Source organism: Peromyscus californicus, unplaced genomic scaffold (genome assembly GCF_007827085.1).
Source record: "Peromyscus californicus insignis strain IS unplaced genomic scaffold, ASM782708v3 Scaffold_23__1_contigs__length_62951481, whole genome shotgun sequence".
Taxonomy (NCBI): domain Eukaryota; kingdom Metazoa; phylum Chordata; class Mammalia; order Rodentia; family Cricetidae; genus Peromyscus; species Peromyscus californicus.
The window spans coordinates 62,114,476-62,135,719 of record NW_026294534.1 but is presented as its reverse complement, the minus strand read 5'-3'; the positions used below and the strand labels follow the sequence as shown (position 1 = coordinate 62,135,719).

The following is a 21,244-nucleotide window of genomic DNA, read 5'->3' as shown; positions in this document are numbered from 1 at the left end:
GACATGCTGGCGTTTATTTGATTATTCTTTATTGTGGGCGTGGGCTCGGGCCCTACAGGTACCAGGAGAAGCCGAACCTGGCGTTGTCCAGCTCCTCGTTGGAGCGCACAGCGTACAACTCTTCGAGGAGGGGCGGCACCCAGCGCGTGGTGTGGAACATAGACTCGCCCACCTGCAGGCAGGGGCGGGGTCAGTCCGTCAGTCCCGGCCGGCCACCCCACCCCACCCCACCCCACCCCACCCCGGACTCACCTTCCAGTCAGGCACATCTTTCATGATGACAGCCTCCTCCTCCAGGTTCTCCCGAAGAATCTGCAGGGTCCTGTGGCCACAGGGCGGGGCTGAGATCAGACCCACCCAGGGTAACCACTGTCCCTTCCTTGACCGAGAGGCCCTCCCATCCTGGCCTACCTCCTGTCCATCTCTGCCTGGAAGAGCGGCATGAGGGCGATCCGGGCCTCCAAATCCTCGATCTGCAGGCGCCTGTGAAACCGTGACACCCACTCGGGGTCAAATGGGGCCACTGAGGGAGTATGGAACAGATATGACAGGGCCACAGGACGCTGGTGGGAGGGAGAGGGTAGGGGCAAGGCTGGCCACCTGAGTTGGGACAGGAAGGCAAGTCTGCAGCTGGCAGACACTGACTACAGCGGCCACAAAAGTGTTGGCTTCATATTTTCCTTTCAAATAAACTTTTTTTTTTTATCCTAAAAATAGCCCTGTCTGATGATCTGGGTGAAGAGGGGGCACACTCATCACCACCAGGCTCTGGGCCTTACAAAACCAATTTCCCTTTGTTCTCAAAATAGCAGGGCACTGGGCATGCAGGTCTTCCCACAGCTATTACCCCCCAGGGAGTCGGGAACTTCTCAACTTCAGGGGCCAGGGAAACAACCCAGTGATGTGGTCGAGGAAGGCCTCTGGTGGGGTTCTCTTTCCAGTGACACCCTCATCTATGACACTCATGGTCCTAGTCTTTCTGGCTTTCAGAGGACATACCTCCCATGGTCTGGTTCCTTTTTGGTGAGGTCTCATTGTGTGGCCCTGGCTGGTCTGCAACTCCTAGAGTTCCACATGCCTCTATGTCCCAAGCCCCAATCATATCTGGCCTGGTGACCACACACAGTGCCAGCTAGGAGACCCCAAGTTCCAGGTGTCCTACTGTTTACGCTATCCTGGACCAGGAGCAACTCAAGGCCAATCTCCAGCTCTTCCCTTTAGGACAGGAAGTGAGGGGTAGGACCCATACTTCCTGGCCCCTGACAACTAGCCAGCCAAGAACACCATCACCCTCACAGAACCCCTGGTAGTGAGCAGGGCCCTACCTGCGCTCCCGGTTCCACCTCATCATTCTCCAGTAGCCAAAGAGCAAGGCCCCGATGCCCACAGCGAACATGCTGTAGCCTGCAAGAGAAGTGAGGCTTCCTTCTCAGCAACACTGGGTCTCTGTGAAGTGTCTGTCTGCTGGCTCTCCTCCACACCTCCACAAGTGGCCTGTCCTTCCTCAGCCACTTCCCCAGGACAGTCTCCAACTCTTCTGCTCTGTGTTAGATATTAGGCAGTCTGGACTGCTACACTTTCTGGAAGGTATAGGCCAGCAGGGACACAGGAGAGTCCCAGGGTCTAAAACAGTGCTTCTCAACATGTGGGTCATGACCCCTTTGGGGTTCAAACAACCCTTTCACAGGGGTCACGTATCAGATATCCTGCACATCAGATATTTACATTACACTATGCAACAGTGGCAAAATTAGTTATGAAGTAGCAATAAAAATAATTTTATAGGCTGGGATCACCACAACATGAGGAACCATATTTTGTTGTTGTTTTTTGAGACAGGGTTTCTCTGTATAGCCATGGCTGTCTTGGAACTCACTCGGTACATCAGGCTGGCCTCAAACTCACAGAGACCTGCCAGTCTCTGCCTCCCAAGTGCTGGGATTAAAGGCTGGTGCCACCACTGCCCGGTGAAGAACTGCATTAAAGGGTCATAGCATTAGGAAGGCTGAGAACCATTGGTCTAGGACAAAGGTGCCAGGTATGGTGGTACATGCCTTTAATCTCAGCACTTCGGCAGAGACACCTGTGAGGTGGGGGTCAGCCTGGTCTACAGAGTCCCGAGACCGCCAGGCGACACACACAGAGGCCTGGCCTTGCAGGGCGGGGGCAGCACACAGACCAAACCATAAAACAGAAGGTCAAAGGCCTGGTCTCCCCCAGAGAGGGGGCTCCGACTGCACCACCAGAGGCTGGAAGTGCCCTGGGGCGCTGCACAGCCCTCTCCTGACTCCAGGGGTGGGGTAGGCACCACAGGTTCAGCAGGGTATGCCACCTGCCCTGCACCCAGGGAGACAGGGGCCACCATAAATAATTACTTAAGACCAGCAGGGCAGTTCCAATCCTGAGTGGCAGGACACGCTCCAGGGGCCATCCACCCATGACGACTACAGAATGTATGGAGAAGGCTGGGCCACAGGGGGGCAGAACAGGTTCTGGGGGTGAGGCCTGACTGGACCTTCCACTGGGTCAGGAGCTAAATATTTCCCACCCACTTAGTTCAGACTTTAAAGCTCATGCTCAGAAGCCAGGCCCTCCAGCCATGGACAACCAGGGTGGCTGGGTCCCAAGTCCAGGGGTCAAGTTCTCTGGGGAAGCCCTACGTTTTCAGGACCATCTCTGGCCAGTTGACTGCGGGTATACTCAGCCCCCACCTGACTGGGGAGGTGTCTACACTGGTGCTGCACCCTCATTTTCAACAGCAAAGAGAACCCTAGTGGCCCCAGAATCTGACCTGAGTCATTCCCCCCAATTTCTCAGAACAAACAGGCTCTTGTGGGAAGTTCTGGTCCTCAAGTGTGGGCACCCAAGTGTGGCCCCACTTCCTCTAGAGTGAGAGGCCAGGGATGAGGGAGCCACATGCTGACTTGACTCCCAGCCTCCACCTGCACCTGGCTGGCTAGAGTAATCACTGGGGTGGACTCCATTTCAGGAGGCACCATGGGGGAGAGAAGGTGCAGAACCCACATCTTCCACCTCAGTCCCCCAAGTAGCTGAAGCTGTGGGAGGCACTGCCACCCTGTGTCATTTGTTCCCAAATCAATGAACCTGTGAGCAGGTGGCAGTGCGAGATCCAGTACAGTCACCATCAGAACCTCGACCCTTCCCCCTTCGCAGAAACCCACAGGCAGGTCATGAAATCCATGTGGAAGTACCCAGGGCAGTTAACTACTGCTTCCAAGAGCAATGTTGCAGGATTCAAATGTGACAGCTCCAAACTCATCGGGCAGCTGTGTGTGCACAAAGACATGCTGGCAGAGGACAGTCACGTTTGCCAGCAGGACAGAACCAGACGTCCACAGTCCACAAATAAACCCTCACATTTTACAGCCAACTGGCTTTGGACAAAGATGCCACAAGAATTTAATGGGGGAGGAGCCTTCTCAGCACAGGACCACTGACCACACAGATGCAGAGTGCCCCTGCTCACCTAGGGACACAACTCCCGGTGGATGGAGGCCTGGAGGTAAGAGCTAAAGGTGTCCCATGGCTGAGGTCAGTTGGTAGAGTGTCTGCCTGCCTAACATGCTGAATTCCTGGGTTCCATCCCTAACAGCATAAGCCAGGAGTTGTGGCACATGCCTGTGATCCCACCACTTGGGAAGCAGAGGCAGGAAAATCAAGAGTTCAAAATCATCCTTGGCTACATGGGGAGTTTGGGGCCAGCTGAAGTTACATAAGAATCCATCTCAAAAAAAAAAAAAAAAAAAAAGAGGCTAGGTGTGATATCAATATCAAAAGCCTTGAGGCAGGTGTATCTCTGTGAGTTATAGGCCAACCTTGTCTACATAGAGTTTTAGGCCAGCCAGGGTAAAATAGTGAGTGAGACCCTGTATTTAAAAAAAGAGGAAAGAAAAGAGAGAAAGAAGGAAATTTTAAAAAAGAAAAGAAAAAGAAGAAGAGGCTGTGGTGGTGACGAAGGCCTTTAATCCCAGCCTGGTCTACACAGTAAGACTGTTTCAAAAACCAAAAATAACAACAACAACAATTATCACAGGGCTGAGCATGGTGTAAAAGTGTGCTGGTGATGCCATGAATGGGAAGCCATGTCCAGCTGCAGAGGAAGGAGGATGCAGAAAACAGCCACTCTGAAACCAGTCTGGGGTCTGCAGACAGAGAGGCTCCTCCTGGCTTCCCCAGGCTACCGCAGGCCTCAATGACCAGGAGCAGTGCGAGGTAGGAATGCTGACATATGGGTCCCACCAGCTGGGAGCTCTTTGAGACAGGACTGGTCATGTGCACTCACTGGCCAGCCAGACACCGGAGTGCAGATATGAACAGAGACTGACCCATCACTGCAGTATGTTCACCCCTTTGCATCTGGTGAGGTGGAGTGGGTCTGCACAGAGCAGGATCAGTCATCCCAGTACTTGGGAGGATGAGACTGAGGCACAAAGGCCAGCCTGGGCTACACACACACACACCAAAAACAAAAACAGTCAGGGCTGGATCCATGGCTAAGGTTAACAGTGCTTGCTACTCTTCAGAGAACCAAACCTTTGTTCCCAAATCCCATGTTGGGTGCCTATAACTCTAGCTCAGGGGATCTGACGCCATCTTCTGGCCTCCATCAGAACCTGCACTCACATGCAGACATGCACACACACATAGTTATATCTTAGCCAGGCATGGTGGTGCATTCCTTCAATCCCAGAACTTGGGAAACAGAGGCAGGTGGATCTCTCTGAGTTTGAAGCCAGCCTGGTCTACATAGAGAGCTTCAGGCCAGCCAGGGCTACACAGTGAGACCTGTCTCTAAATAAATAAATCTCAAAAACAAAACAAACAAACAAGGTTCAGGGCAATAAGCACGGCTGTGTCAGGATCTGAAGAAGAGGGGAAGCACATTGTGACTTCTAAACAAAAGGAAGGCTGGGCAGAGGGCTCACCTGGCAGAGTGCTTGCCTAACAGGCACGAGCCCTGGGTTCCACAGCCAGCACCACAGAAGCCAGGGTTAGTGCCAGACTCCTGTCATCCCAGCACTCAGGAGGTGGGAGCAGGATCAATCCAGGGTCATCCTAAGCTTCAGAGAGAATTCAAGGACTTGAATGAAACCTTGCCTCCAAATAAACAAATGCAGGAATACATAAAGATTAAAAATAAATAAACGAGCTATGCCGACTGAGGAGGCCACCAGCTCAATCTAGGTGCCCTGTGGGCACATGCTATGTAGAAAACATGTGCACGCCTGAGCAGGGCAGGGGCTTGGGTGTGTTATACTTCAGAAAGAGATGGAAAAAGAGGAACCGCCAAACGGCTCCGCTGGTAAACATGCTTGCTGTAGAAACTTGATGATCTGAGTTCAACTCCTGGAACCCACATAAAGACAGAAGAAGAAAACTGACTTAACAAAGTCTCTGACCGTCACATTCCCAAAGTCCCCATACACATGCATGCACAATAATAAATATCAAAAAACAGAGCTGGACAGTGGCGCACGCCTTTAATCCCAACACTGGAGAGGCAGAGGCAGGCAGACCTGAGTTGGAGGCCAGCCTGGGCTACAGAGGGAGTTCCAGGACAGCCAGGGCGACTCAGAGAAAAAAAAAAAAAAATAAAGAAAAAAAGAAAAGACAGAAAGAAAAGAAAGGAAGGAAGAAAGGGAGGGAAGGAGGGAGGGAAGGAGGGAGGAAGGAGACGGATTTGGCGCACAGATCTATTATTCCAACACTGCACTGCCTGAAACAGGAAGAGCAAGAGAAGGGTTCAAAGCCAGCCTGGGAAAGAGCGAGAGTCTTAAGAAAAAGAAAGAGGTGCAGGGGAGATGGCTCAGGGGTTAAGAACACTTGCTGTTCTTGCAGAGGACCCAGGTTTGGTTCCCAGCACCCATGTGGCAGTCCACAATTGCCCCTTAACTCCAGTTCCCCGGTTTCTGGTGCCCTCACCTGGCCTCCAAGGGTACTACACAAACAAGGTGCATAGATACATAGAACAAAACACTCACATAAAATAAAATAATTAAAAAACAAAAACAAAAACCTTTAAAGAGCACTTGCTGGCCCTGTGGTGGTGGACCACACCTTTAATCCCAGCACTCTGGGGAGATAGGAGCCAGCATCTCTGTGAGTTCCAAGCCAGCCTGGACTATACAGAGTGAGTTCTAGACAGCCAGGGCTACACAGAGAGACACTTTCTGGAAAAAACCAAACAAAGCACTTGCTGCTCACTCAGTTTGTAGCACTCACATGGCAGCTCACCATTGTCTGTTACTTCAGTTCCATGGGGTCTGACACCCTCTTCTGGCTTGCATAGGCACCAGACACGCATGCAGTCCTACAACTAACTTTGTAACCCAGGCTGTCCTTGAACTCAGAGACCTGCCTGCCTCTGCCTCCCGAGTGCGGGATTAAAAGAGTGTACCACCACCGCCCGGCTGGCTTTTGAAACAGGGTCTCACGATATAGTCCTGGCTGGCCTGAACTCTCTACATAGCCTAAGCTAGCCTTGAACTTGTAGTGATTCCATCTTTGCTTCTCCTGTGCTGGGGTCACAGGTGAGCCAACACATAGGTTTTGCTTTTTAATTGAAGCATAGTTTGCATAATATGCACAGTTAAGTCTGATGAATTAAAATCTAAATTCGTAGAGAGTGGAGTTACAAAACCCAGGTCCTCTGGAAAAGCATCAAGTGATCCTAACCATTGAGCCATCTCTCCAAGTCCCTGAGTTATTTATTTATTTATTTATTTTAAGGGGAGATGGCATCATGTAATGTAGCCTAGTTGATCTACGTAGCCCAGGATGACCTAAACTCCCGATCCTCCTGCCCCAGCCTCCTAAGTGCTGGGATAACAGGTGTCCACCACTCAGTACTATTTATGCCATGCTAAGGGTGGGACCCAGGGCTTTGAAATGCTAGGCAGGCACTATACCCCTAACTATTGTATTTTTATAACTTTAAGCACTGAGGGTAGGGACCTTAATGTTCTCCATTCTTTCCCTGTTGAAATCAATAATAAATGTTACTTTAAACACTTTAAAAATTTAAAGACGCAGCCCAATATGGTGGGCACATGCCTGTCATCCTGGCACTATGGAGGCAGAGGTAGGAGGGTAGGGAGTTCCAGATTGGCCTGGGCTCCATGAAAGCTTGTCTTGGAGGAGGGGAAAGCAGAAAATGCCAGTGAGGAATCTGCACTAGGGAGGCTGGAGTTTGCGACTAGCCTAGGTTCTATGCTAGGGTATAATCAACACACATAGAACCTTGGGTGGACCTGTCTGTCATCCCAGAACTCGGTTGGCAGAGGCAGGGTTGCCATGATTTTGAGGCCAGCCCGGGCTATATAGTAAGCCCCTAATTGCAAAATCCAATTTAAAAATTAAAAAAGAAAAAAAAGGCTGAGCATAACGGTGCACACCTATCAGGGCAGCCCTTGGGAAATGGAGGCAGAGACCAGAAGTTAGGTCATCCTCTGGTACAGTTTGAGACCAGCCGAAGCAGCCTCCAAATTCCGGGTTTGAGCTTCTCGCAGGTTTAATTTCCCAAACTGTGGAAGTCAACTGGAAAACTGGGGAGATGAACAGTGTGGCCCCACAGGGCGCTGCGACAGAAAACCAAGACTCTAACCCTGCCTCTCACTGTGTAAACTGAAGCCTGCGGGCTCCCCGCTCCCGCCCAGCCGCACAACCGAGGCCCGGCCTCCGACTTCGAACAGGAAGACACTGACCCGACAGTCCCCGGCGAGGAAGGTTCCGCTTGTAGTCGATGGGGCTGTAGCCCCCTGGCGGGGGCATGTCCTGCTTCACCTTCGATGCCGCCATACTTGCAAGACCCCCAACTTCCGGTCACCAACGGAAGTGAGGTGACGTGTGATCGCCATTTTGAGTGTGGCGGAAGTTTGGTCGCCCGGGTGGTTCTCCGACAATTCTGAAGCGTCCGCCAGCCCCGTTTGCTCTGGCCCCAGAACGGGGGCATGACTCAATGGTTGGCACCTGGAGCCCTCCTGGGCACCCTGAACCTTGCAATCAAAGCCTTGGCGTTCACCTAACTTTCCTTCCAGAGCGATGGTGGCCAGCCTCGAGGTTTGCACAGGTGGCCCCTTCCCACCCCCCACCTCCAGGGGCCAAGGCAAAGACTGGGTACCACCCAGCTAAGCACCATCACCTCAGGGGCCCATCCTGTTACACACTAGTGATCTGTCCCCTCGCCAGTGCCCTCTCATGAGGAACTGGCCATTCAGAGCGATTGAGTCACAAAGCCTGAGGAGGGTTTAGGGAGCCCGCGGGGCGGGGCGGGGGGTCCCCACCCCAAGGCTGAGTGACGCCCGCAGTCACTTCACAAGGCAGAAATTGTTACCCGGGCAATAAAAGTCATCGCGGCTCTAGGACCTTGGGAGTGGGCACATGGGGGCACGGGGGTGCAGGTGCCAAGCACCATGGGTTAGGCCCGAGATCGGAGTCCGGCCGCCCCCCGACAGCAGCCGCCTCCTGCTCCCCGCGCGCCCCGGGCGCCACCATGTCGGGCGACAAGCTCCTGAGTGAACTTGGCTATAAGCTGGGCCGCACGATAGGTGAGGGCAGCTACTCCAAGGTGAAGGTGGCCACCTCCAAGAAGTATAAAGGGACGGTGGCCATCAAGGTGGTGGACCGTCGGCGAGCGCCTCCGGACTTCGTCAACAAGTTTCTGCCTCGAGAGCTGTCCATCCTGCGGGGAGTACGGCACCCGCACATCGTGCACGTCTTCGAGTTCATCGAGGTGTGCAACGGGAAGCTGTACATCGTCATGGAGGCAGCAGCCACCGACCTGCTGCAGGCAGTGCAGCGCAACGGGCGCATCCCGGGGTCACAGGCGCGCGAACTCTTCTCGCAGATCGCGGGTGCCGTGCGCTACCTGCACGACCACCACCTGGTGCACCGCGACCTCAAGTGCGAAAACGTGCTGCTGAGCCCTGACGAGCGCCGCGTCAAGCTCACGGATTTCGGTTTTGGCCGTCAGGCGCACGGCTACCCAGACCTGAGCACCACCTACTGCGGCTCGGCCGCCTATGCGTCACCTGAGGTGCTCCTGGGCATCCCCTACGACCCCAAGAAATACGACGTATGGAGCCTGGGCGTTGTGCTCTACGTCATGGTCACCGGGTGCATGCCCTTCGATGACTCGGACATTGCTGGCCTGCCCCGGCGCCAGAAGCGCGGTGTGCTCTACCCCGACGGCCTCGAACTGTCGGAACGATGCAAGTCCTTGATCGCCGAGCTGCTACAGTTCAGTCCATCCGCCCGGCCCTCGGCGGGCCAGGTGGCGCGCAATGGCTGGCTGCGGGCCGGGGACTCCGGCTAGGAGCCGGGGTTCTCGCTGTTCCCGCCGCACCAGGCCCTGAGCCAGGGCGGCGCACGCGCGACAGGCGAGCTTCGGGAAACCCGCGAAGTCGCCGCGCGCCACTGCGCACGAGCCCTGTCCCTTCCCCTGCCCCCACGGCGGCGGCCCGCAGAGGCCGGCTGTTGGATTCTGGTTCCTCCTGCACAACCCGATTGCTGCAGGGCGCATGCGCATCCTCGATTTCTGGCGAGAAGGCCCCGGGAGGGGCGCGAAGAAAAGAGAGAGAAGCATTGCGCCTGCGCGGAATGAGTTCCTGCTGCGCGATGGGTGGCCCCGGCGCGGAGAAGCTGCGGGCCGGCGGTGCACTCCAAGTTCCAGGTTGGAACCTGCAATAAATTCGCTCTTCCTCGCAAGTGGCTTTAGCGGTGGACCCTTGTTACGGAGCAGAGGGGCGAGGAGGTCTCAGCACTTTAGAGAAAGCCATGTATGTGGAGATTCTAGCTTCAGACCTCAGAAGGGAGTTGTGGGATCCAAACACGGAACTTTTGAGTTCCCCAAACTGGACAAACTTCTAGAGGTTCTGTAGTCGTCCCCCGGGATGTGATGATGCTTGAATTGGAATCGGTGTGGATGAAGGAGGGCACTGCCTGTCAGCAGAAACTGAGCATTTGCAGATGGGGAAACTGAGGCCCATACAGGTGTCAGCTGTGCAGAGATAGCTATGGTTTGTACTCAGGTCTCTTGAAGCTGAGAGTCCTGGGTGGTGGTACTTTCTCTATGTTTACAGGTAGTTTACAGGGAGAGAACAGACCCAGCTACTGGTGCTGTTTTCTTTGTTGTTGCTGTTGGTGGTGATGGTGGTTTGTGTGTGTCATGCTAGACCACGGCTTGCTTACTCCAGACATCTCACTATGCAGCTTAGGCTGGCCTGGAACTTGAACTCTCCTGCCTACGCTTCCCAAGTTCGGGATGACAGGTGTGCAGCCCAGTTCTGCATGTCTTGAACCAGGACCTGGGACTCCAAGAGGCTTGAACCATCTTTGCCTTCAACAGAGTGCAATGTGACAATGCAAATGCAATGTCAAGTAAAATAAGACAAGACGTGGAAATAATTGTGAGTTGTGCGGAATGCCAGGTGGGGCAGAGATACCGTGGGAGAGACTGTGAAGCTGTTTGGGGGCTGTGCCCAAACCATTAAAAATGGCACAAGATGCCAGGAGTGTGGCACACACTTTTAATCCCAGCGCTCAGGAGGCAGAGGCAGGTGGATTTCTGTGAGTTCCAGGACAGCCAAGACTACACAGAGAACCCTGTCTCAAAAAACCACACACACACACACACACACACACGGGGGGGGGGGGGGGGGGGGGGGGGGGAGAGAGAGAGAGAGAGAGAGAGAGAGAGAGAGAGAGAGAGAGAGAGAGAGAGAGAGAGAGAGCGCGAGCCCAGGACAGAGTGATGCTGGGGAAGCTCCCGGGGCTGAAACAGGAAGGGAATGAGAAAATGAGGGGAACTAATGCAATACTTCAAAGGGGACCTGAAGAGGGAGGAGGCGGCTGGGAGTCTTGCCTGTGACTTTACAGGGGTTTGGTGACAGTGACTGGGAAACATTTTCAACCCTCTCCTGTCCCTGTATGAGGCCCAGGTAGTCTGAAGGGTGTGTGCTGTGGGTCTTGCTGTGCTCAGCCCCTGCTCTCCCGCTCACAGTGCTCTGGAGGTCCAGTGTGAGCTCTATCCTCATGTTGGGCCCCAACTGCCTCATTGGTAGATCGGGAAACTGAGGCTACAAGAGGGGAGGGGCCTAAACTCTAGTGCTGTCTGGAATGTGCCAAAGCCTAGGCAGAAACAACCCACCCTCTGGTGAACAGGGAGGCTCTGAGGTTACGGTTTTGTCCTCAGCACCATAAACACTGGGCAGGACACCATCCCTGAGACTTGGGGAAGGGTGTAGCTCAGCAGATTCCGTAGATGGAGTCGATAGCATCTTCCAGATTCCAGCACCTTCAGAATGGATCCTTATCTTCACACAAGCTGAACTACACCACCCGCTTCCCATTGCTCCTTGGGTGCTGGGGTTGGAACCCAGAACCTACTGAGACTAGCTAGGCAGGTGATCGCCTTCAGAGCAAGCCCCAGCCTCACTCTGGGGGATTCCAGGCATGGGTTGTACCCTATAAACGGAGGCTTTTCTGTCTGCCCAGTCCCGCAGTTGCTTTTAAAATAATTACTCAGAGGCTTAATATTAGTTACAAACATTTGGCCTGTTGCTCAGGCTTATTGCTAACTCTTACAACTTAAATTAATCCATTTCTATTAATCTATATTTTGCCACGTGGCTTCATGGCATTACCTATTCTCTAGTACATCTTGTTGCTCCAGTGGCTAGCTGCTCTCTCTCCCGACTCTGCCCTTCTCCCTGTATCTCTGCTTGGATTTCCCACCTGGCTCTATCCTGCCTTGCTATAGGCCAAAGCAGCTTCTTTATTAACCAATGGCAATAAAATATATTCACAGCATACATATGGGTTATCCCACAGCAGTATTCCTGAGCCATACCCTCAGATTTGTGTTTTTTTTTGAGGCATGGCCAACCTGGGCTACTATGTAACCCAAATAGAGCTTGGAGCAATCCTCCTGCCTCCACCTCTTGGGCAGTGTGATTACAGGTATGCACCCAAAAGCCCAGCTTCCCTTTTTACTTCTCTCCCCTCAAGATGGTCTATGTAGACCAGGCTGGCCTCAAACTCACAGAAATCTGCCTGCCTCTACCTCCCAAGCACTGAGATTAAAGGGGTGTACCTCTAGGCCTTTTTTTTTTTTTTTTTTTTTTTGGCATGTTTGTCTGTAAACATGTGTGTTCAGAGCCTGTGGAGGCCAGAAGGCATCAGATCCCTGAGACTGGAGTTGAAGATGCTTGTGAGCTGCTGCTATGTAGGTGCTAGGGCCAAAAATGGGGTTGTCTGCAAGAGGAGCCAGTGCTCTTAACTGCTGAGCCACCTCTGTAGCCCCTAATGTTTTAAGTCAAGTGTCTCCAGTGGTGCTAGGTGCCTGTCATCCCTGCCCTGAGGAGGTGGAAGCAGGAGGGTCAGTTCACAGGCCGCCTGGGCTTAAAGCAGATCACAGTGTGACACTGAGCATCTCAAGCTGATGCAGACACCGATGGGGGGACAAGCCCACAGCTCTTGTCCATGCTGGGAACGTTCCAACAGTGAAGCCCCATAAGGCAATGGGAAAAACAATCACTCCAGCAGGGTGGCTTCAGGTGTACAGAACTCAGTTGGGATTCTCACTGAAACCCCTGCCTGTTGAGTCAAACAGGATCTGACACACAGCAGGGCAGAGGGATGCCTTGTTCAAAAGGCATGTGCACCCCACCTTTCACACACACCCCTTTAAGAAAGGCCACCAGAAGTTGGGAAAAAATACTGGGGTCCCAGGAAATTAAAGAACAATACCGTGACATTTGGTCCGCTTCTTTATTGTCCTTCAGGGTCTCAGAATTCCCCGACACAAGGAGGCTACCAATTCCAGCTCATTTATTGGAACATCTAATCCAGTTTGGTGGCAAACTTTAGAAACAAGAATTATCAAAGATTTAATCACAATAAATACAAGTGGCAGCCCCAGCCCCCATACCCTGCACTACTGTAACTGTTGTTATACATGAGGATTTAGAAACCACTTTTTGGCAACAGTTCAAGGTCTTCAGGCTGACATGATTTGGAATGGTGAGGACCACCCTTCCCCAAACACCGTTCATTCTGATACTCACCCTAGCTCTCTGCTTCCAATTAAATGTGGCATGGGGGTATTAGAGCCAGCACTGCCCCCTTACTCCTGCCTGGGACAAGCTTTGGCTTCCCTGAGGTGGGGGTAGGGGTCCCAGGATGCTCAGGGCCACTGTTCCCCTGACCCAGGTGACGCTTGGGAGTCTGGCAGAGGTCTGGTTCCTGATGTTCCCACAAACTGGGCACCAAGCTGGGGGGTGGTTCAATGGGCACGTGCCTTGCACTTAGTCCCTTCAAACCTGTACATGTTCGCCCACTGACCAGAGCCATGGATACGTTTGTGATTGCCTCTGGGCAATCAATGAAGTAGGGACCATCCTCCTCCCCTTCAGCTCCCAAGTATAGGCATGAAAGTACCATGCCAGCCACATTTAACGCTTTTTAAGTTCTTTTTAAGTCAGGTGTGGAGGTGCAAGCCATTAATCCCAACACTCAGGAGGCAGATGACGGCAGATCTCTAGGAGTTGCAAGGAGTCCAGGACCCAGGTCATGAGAATAGGGATAGGAGCCAGCTTTGTAGCTGGCACCCTAAACACCTAGTCCTCCCGGCCAAGTCCTCAGCTCTAATGTGGCTATGAGGGTTTGCTGCTCAGGCCAGTGCAGTGCAAAGGGAACAGGCAGCACTTCCCAGTTAGTTAAGGCACCTCACACTCTCAGCCCTCCTTACACAGAGCATTACCAGTGTCATCCCTGGGCAACGATGCACCAGTAACCCTGGCCCCTGCTGTAGCCTGCCCCCTGTGAGGTGCACAAGCCTTAGGTGACAGGCCAATGTCAGGATGGGGAGCAAACAGCGGACTTGGAAGGCTGGAAGGGTAGAGGTCACAAGTGTGCCAACAGAGCCCCCTGGTCAGTTCAAGTGGAGGCCTTCGTCCAGCGCCAGGTAATATCTGATCAATGACTTCATGGAACTGAGGACTCTTGGATGGGAAGGCTTCTAGCAGAGGCCACCTAGTGCTGTTGCTCCAAGGAGCCAGAAGACATTGGCCATGTCACTGAGCAGAGGCCAGCCATCCAAGAAGGGTAGAAAATAGGAACTGACTTGCCAGGCACACAAATACTCAAGTAAGAAATGCTTGCATATATTTTCGTATTTTTTTGGTGTAAAAACTCCCCCTCCCCCAAAAAAGGGTCAATTTCTGTTCATTCCCCCAAATCCACCCTGGGAAGTGACTCAAACCTAAAAGCACTGAGCAACTTGGGTTTCACACAAAAAGATTTTCCAAAACTCGGAACTCCCGTATGTCTAAACAATTCCTAGAGACGGAGGATTTGCACACGAGTGAGCACGGGGTTAAATGAGCCTTTATTAGGAGGAGGTGGGGTTCGTATCTGCAGAGGGCAGTGGTCTGCAGAACAAGGGTTTAAATTAAAGTCCCTAACTGTATTGTGTCAAGGGAAGCCAGGGCTGGTCGAGATCTGACAGCAACCAATCCCTGCAGACGTGCAGCAGGCCACCCTGTGCGAGCTGGACACACAGCGCTGCTTCTGCCTTTCACCACGGAACCAGTTTTTAAAGAGTGACGGGAGAAGGAAACAAAACTAAAGTAGACCTGGCCCTTTCAAAGACATCCCTGTGGACTGAGGAGGAGTCGGAAGTAAACCCTGCCAACCCCAGGCATAGGGGTTCTATCTGGGCCTACCTGGGTGCCTCTTGGGCACCTTGAGATTGTGTCCATCAAAATGAAGAGGGAAAGGAAAGAAACTTTAATAAAATAAACCACAAAAAATTACCCAGCAGCCTCCCTGCCAGCAGCCAGCTCTGGTTCCAGCACAGTGGGCCCAGCATCCCTCTGGAACCTCTGAGACTCACTCTGCTCAGTGTGGAAGCCAGGGGCTGCGGCAAGCAGCCAAGACACACCTGGACCCATGGTGGCACCTGTCATCCCTGGGTGCTGCCACTCAGAGTGTCCTCTGGGGCTAGGGACTACACTGTGCACAACAGAGGCCCTGGGTCTACACAGTTCACTTTTAATTCCATCATCATCGTGAGGTGATTAAAAAAGAAAACACAAAAACCCAAACTCCAACCTAGAGATGGCCATGAGGAGGCTGAGACTGAGGAGCTAAGATGGGAAAAGCCGAAAGAGAACAAAACCCCGGCTCAACTTCGGGAGCCCCGGTGCCAGCTGGCCCGGGCATGTCACAGTGTCCAGGGTGAGCTCCCACCCATGCTGGCCAGGCAGAGCTGGCCCCAAGGTCCGAGTTTCTGCTGGTGTCGGGCAAACTAAAGGCAAAAAGGAAGAAGAAGGCCCACGGGGGAGGTCCCTGGTTCTGATCCTGGGCACCAAGGTGGCACCCTCTTCTGGCCACTGCAAGGCTAAATAGCCAAGGCCTGAGCTGTCTCAGGCAACTTGTTAGGAGGGTAGTCTGTGCGTCCTGGACCAGGGGGCCGCGGGAGAGCAGAGGGCCTGTCCTCAGCTGGGCCGGGCTCCCACTATTTCCATGTGGCTGATTGGGGGATGGAGCGTGGAGGGATCATGTCCAGGAGGTATTCCCGCTGACGGTCCACAGCCGAGGTGGTCTTGTGCACTGCCAAGCTTGGGCTGACGAAGGCAAGGGTTCCACCTGCAATAGAGCACAGTGATGGGCAGCAGTGATCCAGTTAGGCAAGGCTGACCAGGCCCTGGATGCAATCTAGACTCCCACCTCAGCACATACCCAAAGGACTCCTCATGAGTAGGACCATGACCCACACAGCCTACATCCTGTCATCAATCATCTCAATCCCAGACCTCACTGAGGTGACCTCAGTATGGAACAGTGGTCAGGGTTCGGTGCTAAGAGATCAGTAAACTTCAAACAAGAGTTTCTGCATCATGCAATGGAACTTCATATAATAGTGTGACTGAAAAGCAGTTCTCCCCAATGTATGACAGCATACACAAGTGAGATTAAGGTTCTCTGTGCTGGCCAGGCTGGCCTCAAACTACAAGCCTTAAGTGATCCTCCTGCCTCAGTCTTCATAAGTACTTGGGGCCATGGGATGACAACTTGCTCTGCTTAGATTTTTTTTTTAAATTAATGATTTATTTTTAGGCTGGGTGGTGGCACACACCTTTAATCCCAGCACTCAGGAGGCAGAGACAGGTGGATCTCTGAGTCCCAGGACAGCCAAGGCTACACAGAGAAACCCTGTCTTGAAAAACAAAAAGATTACTTTTAATTGTGAGTGTGAGTGTGTGTGTGTGTGTGTGTGTGTGTGTGTGTGTGTGTGTGTGTGTGTGTGTGTGTGAGAGCACACCTGAGAGCCAGAATTGGGAGGTCTCATCCCCTTAAACTGTACTCACAGGCAGTTGGGTGCTCTAGAAGAATACCCCATGCTCTTAACTGCTACGCCTTCTTTCCAGGCCACTGCTTGGATTCTGAGCGCCACTACCTAGGCCAGGCTGGCTTCCTAGTAGAGTCTCCTGCCTCTCCCTCCAGTGCTGAGATGACAGCCGTGGGCCCGGGGATGGAACTCAGGGCCTCACGGCCCCCAAGGAAGTGCTTGACCACTCAGCTCCATCCTCAACTCTCCTCTTCTTAGTTAGAGGGCAATTCCTGCATTGCCCACCCAGGCTTGTCTCAAACTCTTGGGCTAAAGCCATCCTTGTGCCTCAGCCTCCCAAGTAGCAGGGACAGCAGACGAGTGTCACTGCGTCTACTCTCGTACTTACGCACCACGGGTGGGTGCTATCAAGCCCAGCTCCCCAGAGGTCATTCAGACAAGCCCACAGCTCTTGGCTCTGTGCCGACCCCTGTGCACCACCCCTTCTACACTGCCTTGTTGCAGAATATGTGTTTAACTATGTAAAGGATGCGTTGCATTTGCTTAATGATGTAAAGATGCATTGCTGTTTTACCTTGCCTGCCTAAGACACCTGACTGGGCTAATAAGAGCTGAATGGCCAATAGTGAGGAAGGAGGTTATAGGCAGAACTTCCAGGCAGGGAGAATAAGTAGAGGAGGAATTTAGGCTCGAAGGAGAAAGAAAAGGAGACAATAGGGAGACACTAAGGGCCAGCCAACTGGACATGGAGGAAGCATGAAAGCACAGTGAGAGAGAAAGGTAAAAAAAAGTCCCAAGGTAAAACGTAGAGAACAGAACCAGGTTAAATTAAGTTAAAACAGCTGGTGGGACAAGCCTAAGCTAAGACCAAGCATTCATAAAAAATAACAGTCTCCGTATCTTTATTTGGGAACTAGATGGTGGCCCAAAGAAAAGTCCAACCACACTGCCTGCCAAGGCTCCCTGGCTCTTGACTGTCACTGGCACACACCCTGTTCCTCCAGCTGTTTCTCCAGCAGAGTGGGCTACCGGACAGCAGGGCTGGGGGCTGAGAGCCCCTGCAGGGGCTCCACTTAGCTGTGCTTTGAGGGTGGCACTGCTGCCCATTAACACCCTGCACAGCCCACCCAATCCCTGGCTTCACGGTTCTGCTCTGGTCCACTGGCAGAGGGCAGTGGAAGAGTGATGGGGCAAACTCTGGGAGCTGGCACCATCACCCTCCAGAGCAGGGCAGCCAAGCACCACCAAACTCAGGAAAGGGCTGAGGGAGGATGAGGGGTTTGTTGCTAGTACTGGGGTAGTGGGTGAGCAGTCAGCAGCCATCAGCTAGGTGCTTACATTCTGAGACAGGCTAAAAGCGAGCATAAGAAGCTCTTCTTCTGGAGGCAAGGTGTCATTTGTCCCAGGAGGGATGGGAGTGTTGAAGAATGTAACTTTAACCATGTAAATGTGTGTTACATTTGTTTATGTTGCATTTGTTTAATGATGTAAAGATGTGTTGTCATTTTACCTTGCCTGCCTAAGGCACCTGATTGGTCTAATAAAAAACTGAAAGGCCAATAGATAGGCAGACAAGCATAAGCTAGGCCAAGCATTTATAACTAATAAAAAATCTCATGTCAATTCTGGAAGAAGGCTGAGTCAGGAGATGCCAGCCTGCCGTCCAGGGAGCGGCATGTAATGGCAACAGGTAAAGCCACGGAACATGTGGCAACATATAGATTAACAGAAATGGGCTGAGTTTAAGTGTAATAGCTAGTCAGTAGTTAGCCTGAGCTAATGGCCAAGGAGTTTTAATCTATATCTATATCTATATCTATATATAGATATAGATATATAAAAGGAGGCTGGAGATGGCTCAGCGGTTAGGAGCACTGGCTGCTTTTCCAGAGGACCCAGGTTCAATTCCCAGCACCCACATGACAGCTCACAACTGTCTATAACTCCTGTTCCAGGGGATTCAACACCCTCACACAGACATACATGCAGGCAAAACACCAATGTGCGTAAAATACAAATCAATCAATCAATCAATCAATCAACCAACCAACCAACCAACCAACCAATCAATCTCTATGTCATGATTTGGGAGCTGGTTGGTAGCAAAGAAAGCCTGCTACATGGGAGCAAGAGGCTGTGCTCTCAGAAGGGTGTGGGATATAGGCCCTCTGTACTACTTTTGATAATGCTGTTGGGGAACTAGGTGAGTTTTGAGTGTTCCAGACCAGCTTGTACCAGACTACACCCCACAAACAAGAAAGGGTAGCCTAGTGGCAGAAGGTCTCCAGAGGCATACCTGCACTCAGGGGCGTCTTCTTCCAGTTGGAGGTGGTGCCCTTGCTGGTGCCCACAGCTCTCTCGGAATGTCTGCCAGTCCTGCTTACCAGGGCCGTAGCTGAGGCTGCATTCTGCAGTTTGGGTGACTGGCTGAATGTGTGCAGAACGCTACGAGGTGCTGTGGCTGAGCCCCGGGAGAGCTGGCTGGTGGCCTACGGAACACAAAGGGAGCCAGGCTCACCACGGGCAGGGGTGGCCAGGCTGCTTGGAGTAGCCTCTCCTTGTCTGGCTGACCTCTTCCCACCCACTTGGGTCCCTAGAGTCCAAAGTCAAAACAGCCATGTGAGTTACACTAGGGGGGAGAAGAGGGAGAGGAGACAGTGGGGGCGGGGTGTGAGAGCGAGCACGGGAGAGCACGAGAGAGCACGAGCACAGCAAGAGCTGGTGACTGCGGTTGTGTCTGCGGCTGGGCGAGGCCCTGGCCGGGTTCTGACCTGTAGCACAGCCCCGTTACTCCAGTCACGGGCCTCTCCTGAGCGGAACGCCAACTTACGTCGGGGCTTTATGACCTACACAAACGGGATTGAAAGGTATGTCAGCAGGGTCTGTGGCACTAGCCCAAACCGGCTGAGGGTGCCCTACCAGACAGGCCCGGCCATGGTGGTAAGTGCCAACACCTGCCGGCTCCAGATACTGCAGGAGATGGTAGAAAAAATGTTTCTGGTGAGGTACAATGTATGATCAGACAGAAACCACAAAAAGGAGCAGCACGCTGTGGGGATGGGAGGTGGGGATGGGGGGTGGCGCACACCTTAATCCCACCACTCAGGAGACAGGTAGGTCTCTTGTGAGTTCAAGGCCAGCCTGGTCTACATAATGAGTTCCAGGGCAGCTGGAGCTACGTAGGGAGACCCTGTCTCAAAAAAAGAAAAGAAATGAAAAAAAGGATGGATGGGTGCAGGTCCAGGTCCACACTCTACTCCTCTCCTTCAGCTGGCCAGGGTGCTTCCGCTAACGGCCAGCAAGGCTCTCAGCGGTCATTTTAAACAGAAGTACTTGCCCGTGCACTGGAGTGAAAGCTACAAAATCTAAAGAAACTGCAAATTAGTGTTTTCACTGCCAAATGCCACCATTAAGTGCAATTTAGCCTGCAGTTAACCACCAGGCGGGTGGGCAGAAGGGGACGCCTCCGAACATCCTGCAGTCTAAGAATGGTGAAGGCTTCTGCTCTCACCTGCTTCAGCGTGGGATGCGGGGCTGTAGGCTCAGCCTTGGTGCTGGCAGTACCCAGGCCCTGCTGCAGCAGCCGCTGCTCCATCTCCTGTTCTTGCTGCAGCGCCTTCACAAAGGCAGCCTTCAGCCGACTGGTGTGCTCCACCTTGAGCGCCTTCTTTTGGTTGGACGTCATGCAGTTCTCACACATGACAGTTCCACCCTTCTCCCGCCAGCGGCATGTGAAGTCCGTCTTGCACTGAACACACATGTAGGGCTCCCGGGATAACACAGCAGCAGCCGTGCTGGCAGAGATCCTGCCCGCTGAAATAGATGGGCAACTTTGTCAAAGGGCACTGGCCTGGCCAGGAACCTCCTGTGGGTACACGGAGGCCACAGTGGATGAATTTCAAAAAGGCTGTGGCTGAGCATCCCTGGTACCGACTCATGAGGGGCCTGTGATACTGGCCTGGCCTGGCCTGGCCACGGCAGGTGTCCTAACTAACAGATGTGTCAAAAGTTACCCTGCCTTGTCAGTTACTTGCCTTGTAGGCAAGTGGGTATTCACTCCCTCTCCTTGGGGATATGCTACCCAAACACTGAGGGTGGCTGAGGCCAGGAGACAAGCAACTTCCTCTTCATGTGGCTGGCAGCAGAACCAGGCCTGGGTCCCGGGAGAAGCCCGGCTGAACTGCGGGGCAGCTGTCTTACTGAGTTGGGCACATGCACTCTGGGCCTCCCTGCACGCCACAGCATGGATGGGGCAAAGGAACAAATGCACACTGAGGGACTCCGTAGACAGGATTCTGGGGAGGCCCCAGAGCTAAGAGATGGTCCCTGCACTAGCTGTCCACAGCTCTGGCCCCACCTCCTCTGTACACTGAAGGAGGGTAAGGGCCTGACAGGATGAGGCTGGGGAGTGCTCTGGTTCTGAGCAACAGCGGAGTTAGTCTAACGACTGCTGCCACTATTATCACAGGCAGATTCCAGCCAGCCCTGCCTGCTAGGGATGGAACCCAGCACTTGCATGCATTCAGTGCCCTGCATGCATGAGTACCTCTCCCTAGCAGTTCTTCTATCAATGTTACCTCACTACAACAGAGGGCCAGCACCCAGGCTCCCCAGCAATGCACACTTGGTCTCTTCTGAAAGCTCAAGAGGTGTATGTTACTAACCCCATGCCAAAGAGGGTGGTGTTGAGCCACAGGGGCCTGGTGGTTGTCTTCAGGGCAACTCTGTGCTCAAAGAATGCTACAGAAGTTACAGAGGAGTATGCACTGGGCAAACCTCTGAGTCTGTTGGCCACCCGTGCTCTGGGTTGCTGGTACGTGTGGCCCCAACTCAAGTGTATGGGGCTGAGGGTCCCAGGAGCCTGGAACACAC

General features: G+C 53.0%; 3 protein-coding genes across 11 annotated transcripts in view; 1 reads left to right on the top strand and 2 right to left on the bottom strand.

The window, feature by feature from the left end:
- Window positions 1–7: 7 nt before the first annotated feature.
- Ndufa13 (NADH:ubiquinone oxidoreductase subunit A13) lies at window positions 8–7,981 on the bottom strand. Of its 2 annotated transcripts, none has more exons than XM_052752715.1 (5): window positions 7,725–7,981; window positions 1,326–1,404; window positions 412–563; window positions 253–322; window positions 8–172 (listed from the first exon to the last, which is right to left on the bottom strand). In XM_052752715.1, exons 1-5 carry the CDS (start codon window positions 7,970–7,972, stop codon window positions 53–55), a joined length of 669 nt encoding a protein of 222 aa, XP_052608675.1. In that variant the 5' UTR covers window positions 7,973–7,981; the 3' UTR covers window positions 8–52. The 2 variants fall into 2 exon arrangements, with proteins under 2 accessions (XP_052608675.1, XP_052608676.1); XM_052752716.1 differs by having other exon boundaries at window positions 412–483; window positions 7,725–7,891.
- A 525-nt stretch (window positions 7,982–8,506) lies between these two features.
- Window positions 8,507–10,630, top strand: Tssk6 (testis specific serine kinase 6). Its single transcript, XM_052752712.1, has one exon. The coding sequence runs from the start codon at window positions 8,513–8,515 to the stop codon at window positions 9,332–9,334; it is 822 nt and encodes a 273-aa protein (XP_052608672.1). The 5' UTR covers window positions 8,507–8,512; the 3' UTR covers window positions 9,335–10,630.
- Window positions 10,631–14,388: 3,758 nt separating this feature from the next.
- The window catches only part of Gatad2a (GATA zinc finger domain containing 2A), a 97,877-nt gene continuing 91,021 nt past the window's right edge, over window positions 14,389–21,244 (bottom strand). For 7 of the 8 annotated variants that reach the window (XM_052752698.1, XM_052752696.1, XM_052752697.1 and 4 more), the window contains 4 exons: window positions 19,884–20,185; window positions 19,144–19,218; window positions 18,669–18,861; window positions 14,389–15,669 (listed from right to left, as the gene is read on the bottom strand). In XM_052752698.1, the coding sequence (XP_052608658.1) occupies window positions 15,539–15,669; window positions 18,669–18,861; window positions 19,144–19,218; window positions 19,884–20,185 (701 nt within the window). In that variant the 3' untranslated portion in view covers window positions 14,389–15,538. The remainder of the gene's footprint in view (window positions 15,670–18,668; window positions 18,862–19,143; window positions 19,219–19,883; window positions 20,186–21,244) is intronic. The other variant, XM_052752704.1, reaches the window with a different exon arrangement.

Coding starts and splice junctions, on each gene's coding strand:
- Ndufa13 (XM_052752715.1), bottom strand. CDS start 7,972: ATGCCCCCGTTCTGGGGCCAGAGCAAACGGGGCTGGCGGACGCTTCAG. Junction 564..1,325: donor AGGTGGAACCGGGAGCGCAG/GTAGGGCCCTGC, acceptor CCCTCCCACCAG/CGTCCTGTGGCCCTGTCATA. Junction 323..411: donor CAGGCAGAGATGGACAGGAG/GTAGGCCAGGAT, acceptor CTGTGGCCACAG/GACCCTGCAGATTCTTCGGG.
- Tssk6 (XM_052752712.1), top strand. CDS start 8,513: ATGTCGGGCGACAAGCTCCTGAGTGAACTTGGCTATAAGCTGGGCCGC.